Source organism: Amblyraja radiata, chromosome X, assembly GCF_010909765.2.
Source record: "Amblyraja radiata isolate CabotCenter1 chromosome X, sAmbRad1.1.pri, whole genome shotgun sequence".
Classification (NCBI taxonomy): domain Eukaryota; kingdom Metazoa; phylum Chordata; class Chondrichthyes; order Rajiformes; family Rajidae; genus Amblyraja; species Amblyraja radiata.
The window spans coordinates 1,243,121-1,256,929 of NC_045999.1; the positions used below are offsets into that span (position 1 = coordinate 1,243,121).

The window sequence follows — 13,809 nt, forward strand, 5'->3', positions numbered from 1 at the left end:
TCTACCATCTTAAAGAGGGCCGGGGTGTCTATACTTGGAATTCTGCACACAGTTTTGGTCTCCATATTGGCATCTACTTCATGTGCATGCAGTCCTCCTAAATGCACAGGAGGCTGCTACCTGACACAATTCCTGTGATGAAGTGGGTGGCACTCGAAGGAAGGTAGTGCAGTATAAACCCAACACTAATTTCAGTACAATAGAATGAGAGTTAAGCTTAATAGACATGATTCTGAAGTGGGGAGGGTCATCCAAGGTGCATACTGCGAGCATGTATTTCCCCTATTGGGAACACATGATTGCACCCCATCACTCACAGTGGCTGCAGAACGTACATCTACCATATGTCCAAAAGTACCTCCCAAACCACATACATAGCTACACAAGGAATTAGAACGCAGCCTGCATATTCCCCTCCAAATTTCACATCTCGCTGGCTTAGAAATATATATTTCATTGTCACTGGATCTGCACCTTGAAAGTCCACCCCTATGGTACAATGGGTGTTCCTTTGTCACACTGATACATGGCAGCTTACCATTACCTTTTCAAGGCCAAATGAGCTTGCTACCATTGGCAAGACCCCAAAAATTAAATTAAAAATTAATAAATATATCAGTTACATTGCTGCTTGGCAGCTCCAGCAATCTGGGTTTGGTCCCACTCTTCAGTATTGTTACATAGAGTTTGCACATTTTCCTTGTGACCACATGGGTTTCCCTCAAATGTTATGATTTCCTACCACATCCCAGGAACATGCTCCTTTTTTTGCTCTAGATTCCAGCTTCTGCAGTCTCATGTCTCCAAGGTCATGCTTGTTGGCAGGTTGATTGACTACAGTAAATCACCACTTATGTAGTGGGCAGCAGCAGTATCAAGGTGGAATTGATGGGCATGTGAGGAAGAGTGGTGTGGAGGGAAATAAGCGGGATCAAGGAATTGATGGAATTTCATTGAGAACTGCAACAGACTCAATGGCCCAAACTGCCTCCTCTTATGTGGTGTGAAGTGCGGGAATCCTTGTATACTAGCAAAATAACATATGATTAATTGAACCAAACCCAGCACAACTGCAAGCTCCACTTGTTTGGCGATCATCACTGACTTTACATTATTCAAACGGGTGCAAGGAACTCTCCCAATAATCATTCCTCAACCAACTGCTTTTAAAAGCAGCAGTCATCAGACTGTTCTTTATTTGATCTTGTTAAAGCTCTAAAGATGCACCCACTGTGCTGTGGAGATGGAGTTTCAAGAAAGCATGTCCCACCAGATTCAGGAACAGCTTCTCCCCCATCATTGTCACTCAATGGTTCTCCCATAATCTAGTGGAGACCCGATCGTCCAACCTAACTCATGGCATACCTTGCACTTTTTCTCTGTAACTATATAATGCAGTAACACTCTCTTCTGTAGTCTGGTATTCCTCTCTTTGTCTTCATGTTTACTTGTGTACGGCTGGATTGTACTCATGTATAATATGATTTGACTGGATAGCTTGCAAAGCATTTCACTGAATCTGGATGCATGTGACACCAATATGAAAGCCTTGTCCTCCCCTTTAACTTGCAGCATATAAAGAAGAGACCTATTTCTTAAGTACATAACATATAAATGCACATGATTTTTTTGTTTGCCCTTCTATAAAGTTGCACAACTAAAACAGGGCTTGCATTGTTATTAACCCAACACGCCCCACCCCCATCACTCAGCATATTTAAACGCAAGGGAGAGGCAGCTGTGACTATTCCTCCTTTACTGCTTAACTATGCAGTGTGTATATAATGAGCCAGTCTGCAGAGGGAGGGCATCACATGGAATCACTGCTACCATATATGACCTCATCTCAAATTCTGTTTCATCCCTTTAGGTTCCAAAATGCTTGCTAAAGTGACCTGGCCCGACTCCAGCCAACAAAACAACAGCAATGTAATGTGTTTTTATGTTTCAGCAAGCTCTTTAAAAAGAAAGTCTCATAGGGTTATTAATATGAAAGGCATTTGTAATATTTCCACGCTCTGGAATTTAGCATTTCCTGGAATTTATGAAGACAAAAAATTTAGAAATGCAAAGTATAAGTTGCAGACAAAAGCTGTTTATTCATCTGTCTGAAAACATAAATGTGTCAATATTCAAAATCTCTTTCCAATAATACCATAATTTAGCAAGTTGTTGAAATGTATTTAAACCAAAATATTGAACAGCTGGAAAGACTGAATTTATAAGGAAATATAGTATTCAGTGATAAATCTTGACCATTTAAGGAGACTGCCATGTATTAATATTGCATTATTCCCTTGAGACATGTGGTGACGAATCGGGCAAGGCTGTTAAGTGGCTAAGCACCAATAGTGTTTGGGACACAGATGGCATAAAAGCTTTTAAACTATTTAAAATTGGTTCAAAACAAACAACCCAGGCAAGTGCGCAGACAGTACAGCAAGGCAGTTCTGGGCAACCAACATCTTTTATGTTCCCTCCCTTGAGAACATTCGCACAGCCAAGTTTACATCTACTGCTACTTAGCTTCAACATTTTTCAAAGCTTAAAGATAAAGCACAATCCTACTTGACCTCCGCACACCACACACAAAATCTGGAAATATACTTCATTTTATCTTTTCTATGCCACTCCATTAACCTAAAGTCAAGTGGCACTAAATTAAAAATTCATCAGTATTCAACATCCTTTGTTCACTGCTGTCAAGTGTTTCTTAACTTAAGTAACAACTGCAAGATTATTATTCCACGAGAAAAAGAACATGCACTCGCCTTCACACACATCAGATGTCTGCCTTTTTAAAAATGAATCCCACCAAACTTTCAAACCTATTTATCATGCCTGCCTCAAAATCCGTTTCTAGTAAATGATTCCATAAATCTGATGTCCTTGGATTAAACCAATCTCTTTCATAGCATCATTCTTGTATGTGTGGAATAATTCCCTTCAAGGCCATCTGCACATACATCTTTGTGTGCTGCTCTGAATTTGAATCTAATACTTGCATCTCCATTCCCCTCCCCATCTTAGCCTTTCCCCTCCCTCCCTCTCTCCCATTCATACTGCCACAAGGTTGCATTGCTTGTCATCCTTGCCTTTATCAACTGGCCAAGAGGGTGAATAGAGAAGTGGGCAAGAGCATAGGCGCGATTAAGTCGAGTGGGTAGGAAAAAACGCAAGGAAAAAGCAAAGAGAAAAATGTTCATGATATCACCTAGAATATTTTTGAACAGATTGCACTGAAATTGAAATGCACTTGTGGTTCAGCAACTGGTTATAAATAACAAGAACCACTTACATTTATCTTGTGTCATAAGACAACAAATTTTCCACAGGAGGACTGCCAGACAAAACTTTATAAGAGTTACAAAAAGCAGAATCGAGTGAAAGATCCAATAACACAGTCAAGGTGACAAACCAGGGACTATATTAAAATGGATGAGACAAAGGGGTCAGGGAATATAAATTCTAAAGTGTACTGCAATGGCCTGACCAATAATATGGAAATTGAGGATGTACAACAGGCCATAGTGATACAGTGTGGAAACAGACCCTTCGGCCTAACGTGCCCACACCAGCCAACATGTCCCAGCTGCCGGCGTTTGGTCCATATCCCTCCAAACCTGCCCTATCCATGTATCTATCCAACTGTCTCTTAAACGTTGGGATAGTCCCAGCCTCAACTACCTCCTTTGACAGCTTGTTCCAAACACCCATCACCCTTTGTGTGAAAATACGGAGGAATATACGCCCATATAATGAGGAACAGAAAAGCCTGGCGGAAACAGCGAACAGAGGAGGAAAGCAACACTGTGACTTAAGCAGAAGCCAAGGAGTTTGATATTCACATTGGTGATGGATCAGTTGTGCATGTAGGTTAGAAATTACAGAAAAGAAATATTCACAACTGTGTCCTTGCAGCTTTGAGATGAATCCATTTGGAGGATTATAAACTGGGTCATCTTATTAGTTATGCACTAAGTATATCACTTCTCACTTCCTCATGAATGTTGATCTTGAATTTTTTAAATTACAACATACAAAGAGAACTTCCCTTGAGTGCAATGATGGATCACTTCATTGGTTTTGGGGGTTTTTTGGAAGAGAAATGAGAAAGCTAGTAATAGTGGAAACAAGCATCTTACATTCTTTAAAGTACATCATTCTGATACAGTAACTGAAATGTATGTATGCTACTGCTGCCCATGTGCAAATCCATACTGAGTAAAACAATAAACTATTTGGGATTTTAACTGCAGATGCTGTCGAGCGTAGGTGGGCTGATATATGTCGGGAATTCAGTCTGGCACTTTCTTGGCTTCTGGCTCAGTACTGTACTGATAAATCAATTGTCAACTGACATCATGGTAGATGTGTGATGAGGGAAATCAATATGTCCAGGCGACATTCCCGGGGGGCGCTGTCCTGTGCGCGGCTGTCCTGCCAGCAGTTGTCTGTCTTTTCACCGTTTTATTTTTATTTTTAGTTAGTTAAAGTGTTTTGTTTGGAGTTCTTGACTTTTTTGTGTTGGGGGTGGGGGAGGGGGGGGAAGGGGGAAACTGCCTTTCAGGGTCCCTACCTGGTCGGAGAGGCAGCTTTTCTCCGGGCTGCATCTTCGACCCGTCCTCGCGGCCTACCAGCGGGCCTGGAGCGGCGTTTCCTGTCGGGGACCGCCCAGAACCTCGACTTCGGCGGCGGCACAGCGCTGGAGCGCTATCGCGGAGCGGGCGATGCCTTGCCTGGGTCGCCGCGCTGGAGCTCCGGTGAGCTGGACCGGCGATAAAACATCGCGGAGCTGCGGGTCTGAGGAGCGACCAGCTGCGGGCGGCGGCGCTGAACTGTACATCGGGAGCCTGGGATCTCGCGATGAGATTGCCAGTAGTGGAGCTCCAAACGGCGCGGCCTTGTCGGCTTTGGAAGCCGCGGCCTCCAGTACGGAAGCGGCCGTTCCAGGGTTCCCAAGCCGCTGAGAGGACTCTCCCGACGCCGGACCAACATCACCCGGTAGAACGGCCTGGAACATCGGGCCTCTGTAGAGGCAACTGTGGAGGCCTCAATAGGCCCGACTATGGGTGGACATGGGGATGGGACTGGAATCTGTGCCTTCCCTCATAATGGGAACCATTGTGGGGGGATGTTTTTATGTTTAAATGTCTTTATTACTGTTATGTCTGTATTCTTTCTTTATGTGCTGCATGGCAAGAAGCATTTCACTACACCTAGGTGTATGTGACCAATAAAATAACCATTGAACCATTGATATCATGCAAAGAAAATAGCTTATCCTACACTGTGATATTAATACACGCTTCCACATTCTATGCTTCAAGATCAAAACAGCACTGTTAATAAGGGTGGACGTATAGAAGTTGGGATGTAATGTTAAAATTGTACAAGGCATTGGTGAGGCCAATTCTGGAGTATGGTGTACAATTTTGGTCGCCTAATTATAGGAAGGATGTCAACAAAATAGAGAGTACAGAGGAGATTTACTAGAATGTTGCCTGGGTTTCAGCAACTAAGTTACAGAGAAAGGTTGAATAAGTTAGGGCTTTATTCTTTGGAGTACAGAAGGTTAAGGGGGGACTTGATAGAGGTTTTTAAAATGATGAGAGGGATAGACAGAGTTGACGTGGAAAAGCTTTTCCCACTGAGAGTAGGGAAGATTCAAACAAGGGGACATGACTTGAGAATTAAGGGACTGAAGTTTAGGGGTAACATGAGGGGGAACTTCTTTACTCAGAGAGTGGTAGCTGTGTGGAATGAGCTTCCAGTGAAGGTGGTGGAGCAGGTTCGTTTTTATCATTTAAAAATAAATTGGATAGTTATATGGATGGGAAAGGAATGGAGGGTTATGGTCTGAGCGCAGGTATATGGGACTAGGGGAGATTATGTGTTCGGCACGGACTAGAAGGGTCGAGATGGCCTGTTTCCGTGCTGTAATTGTTATATGGTTATATGGTTATATATGACATGTGGTCTAAATATGCATATCTTGTCTGTACGTCTTCACACCTTTCAATGTAGAAGTAGATAGACACAAAATGCCGGAGTAACTCAGCAAGACAGGCAGCATCTCCGGAGAGAAGGAATGGGTGACGTTTCGGGTTGAGACCCTATGTACAAGTATCTTTATTGTTAATTCACGAGATGGATGTTGCTGGAAATGTCGACATTTATTGTCCACAGTGCTATTTTTTATGGACCAAAAGACGCAGGCACGCATATCATTCCTTGCTGTTGGTGTCCATGGCGAAGTGTTGTCCTATAAGCTGCTTACCTATTGAAGGGCCTGACCAGTTTAGTTTATTGTCTCGTGTTAGTTTATTAACAGTTCGGTTTAGTTTGTCATGTGTACCGAGGTACAGTGAAATAATACTTTAAAAATTCTTTTGGGATATAAAAAATGCAAACAAATTCAAAAATCTAGTTTTTTACTTTTAAGATTAGCTTATCTTGGCATGTTTGACACTAACACTGTAGGCAAGAAGGGCTCGTTCCTGTGCTGTACTGTTCTAGGTTCTATATCATCGTCTTGAAACATTAACTACTCCTCTCCCCATAGATGCTGCCCAACCTGCTGATTGTCTCAAGCATTTTCAAAGCTTTTATTCAAGAATTAATTGCTGGGAGATGCAAATATCTTTTATTTGTTCCAGTTTTTTGTCTCAGTGAAATGAATCTTTTTTCCCTCTCCATGTTTCTCCTGACAGGGTAAAATTGTAATATCCCTGGAGAAATATTCGCTTTTTGTTTTCTGAATACATTGCGCAAAACTTTGCCAGGAAATAGAAGTCAAAAGTTCCTCTGAGACGGTTTCAATTATGAACAAGGAACATGAAAGAACGCGCGAAAGAGTGGTTAATAATTAGCTGCAGTTTAAATTGGAGAGCTGTAGCCATGTCTGCTTTATAATCTAATTGAAGGAGAGTATGACAGTACCTCATGCAATGCTGCCTTGATGAATGAATTCATTCAGATTGACTTGCAGGGCATGCCTACAATGCAGGAGCAGCTGACCAAGAATAGACAGAAGACTTTCTGTAATATTTGAATGCAAAAAATGCAGCTTATTGAACAACAAAACAAAGAACCTGAAATGTCAGCTGCTGCTTCATGGAACACTTCATGTGACACTATCTTCGGGTATGCAACAAGAAACAAAATATCTCACTTTGTGTGTGACCGTAGAAGGAACAGAACATTGAAGAAAAACAATATTGTTTGAATTGTTGGCACAGAGCCACGAGGATTGTGAACACTAGTATTAAATAGCTTCGAAAATAATCGTGTACCAATATCCAGTTGTCACATTTTTCCTTAAAGTGGCACTTGGTAGAACAGCTTCAATATGAAACAGTTGCAATGAAGCAAGGGTGGACAAAATTTAAATAAGATATTGTCTCTTACCAAAGAAGGAACAAGGATAGTATTTAAAAAATATATTCAATCACATATAGTATAATTAATTATGAGAGGCATAAACAGGAGAGTCAGAATCTTTTTCAAAGCATGGAAATGTCAAATACCAGAGGGCATAGCTTTAAGGTCAGAGGGGGAAACTTTAAAGGGGATGTGCGGAGCAAGTTTCCTTTTACACAGAGAGTGGTAGGTGCCTGGAATGTATTGCCAGGGGTGGCGATGGAAGCAGATACGACAGTGGCATTTAAGAGGCTTTTAGATCAGCACATGATATGCAGAGTATGGAGGGCACAGATTACGTACAGGCAGAAAGAAGGAATTTGTTTAATTTGGTAACACGCTCTGCACATTGTGAACTGATGGGCCTGTGTAGGAAGGAACTGCAGATGCTAGTTTACACCGAAGATAGACACACAAAATGCTAGAATAACTCAGCGGAACAGGCAGCATCTCTGGATAGAAGGAATGGGTGATGTTTCAGGTCGAGACCCTTCTGAGGGGTCTCGACCCGAAACATCAGCCATTCCTTCTATCCAGAGATGCTGCTTGTCCCGCTGAGTTATTCCAGCATTGTGTGTCTATCTTTGGCCTGTTCCTGTGCTTTACTGTCCCACATTCTATATTGTGAGAAATAAGACCGATCCAAGTACCAATCAAGAAAAGGTGGTGAAAGTCATAATTCTGTTATGTGCAGACTGAGAACTAAATTAATTCATGCATCTGCACAACAATACTTTAAAAGATGGTGATGATGATGATGACACAACTTGCCGAAGGCTGACCACCCACACAGTATTCCTATTAGTCATTTGTGGGATGTGGATGCCTGTGGGCAAATATTGCCCACTTCAATCTGCCCTCTGAAATAACCTAACGGTTAAGAGTAAACCATATTGTGGTGGGTCTCGATTCACGTGAATGAACCCAAGAAGAGGCCATTTTCATATGTCTCTAACATCTCTCACAATCTTCTGCAGATGCACCAGAGAAAGCATACTATCAGGATACGCCACAGCTTGGTTTGGAAACAGCTCTGCCCAAAAACACAAGAGAAATTGCAGAGTTGTGGATGTAGCCCAGTCCATCATATAGACCAGACTTCCCACCATCGACTCCATCTACACTTCACGTTGCCTCGAGCAAGCAGCCAACATAATCAACTATCTTTTCGCTCTAATCCCCATTGCTGCCAGGCAGAAGATACAAAAGCCGACTCAGGAACGGCTTCTCCCACTCAGTTATCGGACCTGAATGTTCTCCCACAAGTTAGGATGTAGTGCTAATCTTCCAACCTACCTCTTTGCAGACATTGGGTCTTTTCTCTGGAACTGTAATGCTACATTGCTGTAAATAAAATTCTACACTCTGGTATTTTTCTCTTTGTTCTGTGCATGGCTTTATTGTATTCATGTATAGTATGATGTGATTTAATTGGATAGCACGCAGCCTAAAGCTTTCACCATATCTCGGTACACATGACATTAATAAACAAATACCAATACCATATGCACATTCTGCTATGCAATAAATCATTCTTTGATTCCTTAAAGGTCATAGAATCCATCTCTGCCTTAACTATAGGTTGCAATTGAGTATTCACATACCTCTTGGGTGGAGGATTCCAAACATTTACAACATTCTGGACAAAGCCATCTCTTCTCATCTCAGACCCTAAAGGTAGAGCCCATGTTTTGTTTGAGACTGACACCATAGGTTCTGGACACCACATCCATGGGAAACATCATGGTGACATTTTGTGAACTTTATAAATTATTACATTCAAATAATTCATTCTGGGTCTAAGAGAAGTGAGACCAAACTTTGAAGAGGACACAAATATAAGGGACATTAAATAGCATTGAGAAGTAAATTTAGCTGTAAAATTGTGAAATTATTAGATATGTGAAGGGGGGGGGGGGGGGACAATTAGGTGTAAAGGAGGATGGAGTGGGGTGGAGGGTTGGGATTAGTACTACAGATTTCACAATGAGTAAAACCATACTGTGGCAATCCTACCCACCTCATCAATGTTGATAGCCTCATAGAATTATGCAGAAAATAATGGGCCTGTCCGACTTAGGCGAGTAGTTTTAATGGAAACCACCTGGCGATAACCTACGACAGCACCTACGACAATAGACCACTGACGCCCACAATATTTCAACATATTGAAAATTTTGCGGCAGTCACCTGTAGTTGCCCAAATAATCACCCAAGTGGGACATGCCCATAAGACTAAAATACCAACAAATCTAATTGGCAACCTCGCCTAGGATGATGCAATGTTAAGTTTCTCATTCAGGGGATAAGAATCATGAAATCAATTTTACCTGCTCTATTTTGAAGATATGTTGATTGAAGTAGTGCTGAAGTCGCTCATTTGCAAAGTTAATACAGAACTGTTCAAAGCTGTTATTCTCATAGTCCTCAAATCCAAAGATATCCAATACACCAATGGAGAGAATCTACAAAAACAAAAGTTGTATTTACTTTACTGACAATTTACTTCTAATTGCAATTCAGATTAAGAATCTCAGATCTGAAAGATTAACTCTGTTTTTCTTTCCACAGATGCTGCTGCACAGCTGAGTGCTTCCTCCATTTTCTGTTTATATTTAGATTCCAGATTGTGCAGACTTTTGATTTTCATTGAAACTAAGAATGAAATGATCCAATTTAGTTTAGAGATACAGCGCGGAAACAGGCCCTTTCGACACACCGGGTCCACGCCGACCAGCAATCCCTGCATATTAGCACATTTATTTAGCGAATGCAAAGTCCTTTAGCCAAGCAGTTGCCTCTTGATCTGCTGTATGAAGGGTGACAAGTCCTCCTTTGAGTCTTTGTTGAGGGCATGCTTCAATGATGTGTTGCATTGTTTGCTGCTCTCCACAAGCACACCGTGGGGTTGGGCTGCTGCCCCATTTGTGAAGGCTGGCCAAGCAGGGGCCATGTCCAGTCCTGAATCTATTCAGCGTCGTCCACTGCTTCCTTGGGAGATTGGTGCCAGGGACCGGTAGGGTGGGGTCTGACACCAGATGTTTATTTGGGACGTCCTTGGACTCCCATTCCCTTTTCCAAGCTGATTGGATGGTGAAATCAGCTGGTGGTGGGTTCTTCCAAATTGGTCGTCTAGATGGAAGTCGAGCAGTGGGTGGGTTGAAGATGTCCATGTGAATTGGCAGGTGAGGGGAGTTTTTGGTCTTTTGGAGCACCCTTTGAGTGAGGACTACTCGCCGGATGTGTGGAGGGGCTATGTTGGATAGGACAGGGAGCCAGGGGAGTGGTGTTGAGCGGATTGTTCCTGTGATGATCCTCATTGTTGAGTTCAATTGGGTGTCCACATGGTGTGTGTGGGATGACCTGGACCAAACATGGGCACAATATTCGGCTGAAGAAAATGCAAGGGCTAGTGCTGAAATGCGCAGTGTGGGGGCTGCTGCCCCCCACTTTGAGCCAGCAAGCTTACTGAGGAGATTGTTTCTGGACGTCACATTAACTCACACTGACATTTTTTACTTTTACCAAGCCAATTAACTGAAGACCTATGTTGATGAACACAATTAATAGCACCTGGCAAACGGATAGTCTTTGTGCCAGCATTTGCACCATACTTCAATAGGACTAATAATGTGGCAGTAACACAAATAAACCATTAGTAACAGGCCATTTTTTTTTTTAGAATATAAATGTTAAAATATATGATAGCACTTCAGACCGAGGATCTGTTCCTTTACTGGCTTATCTTAATTTTTTTACATTTGGGTTAGGAGAGCTGAAATTAAAATAGAAAAGTGTTTCTGCAGCTGGATCTTGTTCAACAGCTTGCAACCATACTTCAATGGGGCAGCAAAGTGGTGGAAGAGACAGGAAAAACTGCAGGCGGTCCGAGACAATACCATTGCACTATGCAATGGACAAATGCAATTGCTGGATAGCATTCATGATGCCTGAAACTCCACGGCCATATCATCATTGAGAATACAAACACTTACATTTATTGAAGAAATTAATGCGGAGGCATCTAAATGCCAAACCGCCTCTTGAAAATTAATCTATCAAAAAGCCGCTGTGACTCACCTTATGCTCTTCCAGATCTCGATTGTTAAGAAGAGCATGGTTAATTCGGAATACAATCCAGTCAAAAAGGGCATCGTACAAAGACTTTGCCATTGAGTCTCGTACAGTTATTGCCTGCAATACAAATAAACTATTAGTAATCGGCCATTTTTAGAGCATAAGTTTAAAATACGAGAGCACTTCAGGTCCCAAAAAATGTTCATTTACTAGCTTGTTTTAAAATCTTTATATTCGGGCTAGGAGAGCTGAAATTAAAACAGAAAATTGCTTCTGCAGCTAGATTGTTCAACAGCTTATAAACATCAGCTGTTAAACTGACAATTAATCAGACTCTTTAAGGGCTTTGAAGTAATTAATTTTCTTTAGAAAATACTCCCTTATGACTAAGCAAGCATATTGACTGATCTATTTATTCAAACATCACTACTGACACATTAGAAGGGATCAAACCAGAGTCAAAATACTATGTATTCAGTTACATTCCAGGACAAGCCCTTAATCGAGGCTAATGACTCAATGCAGTCAGGTGCATTTGCCACGTTGGCAGAAACCTCACCTTTGAGAAAAGACAGTGAATCATGACCAGGTTGACTGCATTTACAGGTGATAAAAGACTCATGGCACTAATCACAGATGTCCTATTTCTCGTTCTCACTTTATTTACTGTGCCACAGGCTGCCACTTCCGCCCAGAATCAGCACTTAACAGATTAGCTGTGAAACTAGCGGCAACATTTTCTCCCAGAGGGAAGTCCGTATCTGGAATGAGCTGTCAGAGAAAGCTATAGAAGTGGATGCAATTACAATTTTTTATAGACTTTGGACAGATATATGGATAGGAAGTGTTTATAGGTCTATGGGTCAAATGTAGTCAAATTGGAATAGTTCAGTAAGCCAATCACGTTGGCATGTATAGGTGGGTCAAAGGGCCTGATTCTGTGCTGTACAGCTCTATGACTCCAGAGTATTATAGAAGTATTAGTGTAGAGAATCATTTCAAAAAAGTAAAAACATCCAGGTATTCTATAAAGGTTTGTTCACAAATGTAATTAAATTCCCAGTAAATACAAAGATACCCTTCGTCCCCTTGCTTTATAACCATGCTGCAGATTTACTTACCATTAAAAAGCAATAAACCAATAATAGCAAATTTACTGCCAATAAGAGAAAAAAAAAATTGGGAATGCCAGAAATCTGAAGGTGCAAGTGTTGGAAATGTACACTTGGTGTCTCAGCACATGGAAAGAAAGATCTTTCTGTTTTACAGAAGTCTGCAGCCAAAATAATAACATATTTCTCTTTCATTACTGGCATGCATTTCTCACTTTATCTGCTTCCTAACTCTGGTTATTTTAAGGATTGTCTCCACAATTTTCCAGCAGATTTGTTCACATATTTTATCTGCTGAAAGAAAAAAATATTGAAACCTAGCTCTCTTTCTAAAGTCCAAATAAATGCACAGCATTGAATCTCTAACACCTCTAATGCAAGCCATAAAAATGTGATAAGAGTCGAAACTAATACAGGCCAGCCATGCTGCAGCAACGACAGCCAAGAATGTAGCCATTTTTCTTCAGCTGTTGCTCATCTAAGAAACTCACAAATTTCCAGATAAAAGTGGCTTGGATTCGTTCGGCTTGGTTTCCCACTCCTTGTCCCCCCTTCTCCGCACTCTCTAGGTGGGGGGGGGGGGGGGGGGGGGTGTGCGTGTGGGTGTGTGTGTGTGTGTGTGTGTGTGTGTGTGTGTGTGTGTGTGTGTGTGTGTGTGTGTGTGTGCGTGTGCGTGTGTAAGCAATCATAGTTTTGATAATATGCATAAGTTCTGGGAAGGGGAGAGTCACTTTGTCTGTGCTATCAAGAACAGAGCAGTATCAAATACAAAAGGATGCCTCCAACAGAAATCTTTCATATTTGCATTAATTATTAATTTAGTGTTACCAAAAAATGCTTCCCAAAAATCAAGCTTTTGAATTAAAAATGCTTTGATTTCCCTTGAGTCCCGCTTACATTTAGAATGTTGAACAGTGGAGTACAGGAACAGGCCCTAAGGCCCATGATGTGTGTGCCAACCATGGTAGCAAATTACGGTAAATAAAATTAGATTAGATTAGATTTACTTTATTAATCCCCTTATTCAGGGGAAATTCAGATGTCCTTGCAGCACACTAATAAAAATACAACATAGCATTCAAGAAGTTCAACACCAAAACACAAAAACATCCCCCCACAGTGGTTCCCACTGTGGGGGAAGGCACAAAGTTCAGTCCCCATCCTCTTGTCCACCCAGAGTCGGGCCTATTGAGGCCTC

General features: G+C 41.6%; 1 protein-coding gene across 12 annotated transcripts in view; it reads right to left on the minus strand.

Annotated features, from left to right (window-relative positions):
- The window catches only part of myo9a (myosin IXA), a 153,857-nt gene that overhangs the window by 82,272 nt on the left and 57,776 nt on the right, over nt 1–13,809 (minus strand). For all 12 annotated transcript variants that reach the window (XM_033014732.1, XM_033014729.1, XM_033014733.1 and 9 more), the window contains exons 10-11: nt 11,503–11,616; nt 9,753–9,887 (exon numbers count right to left, since the gene is read on the minus strand). In XM_033014732.1, the coding sequence (XP_032870623.1) occupies nt 9,753–9,887; nt 11,503–11,616 (249 nt within the window). The remainder of the gene's footprint in view (nt 1–9,752; nt 9,888–11,502; nt 11,617–13,809) is intronic.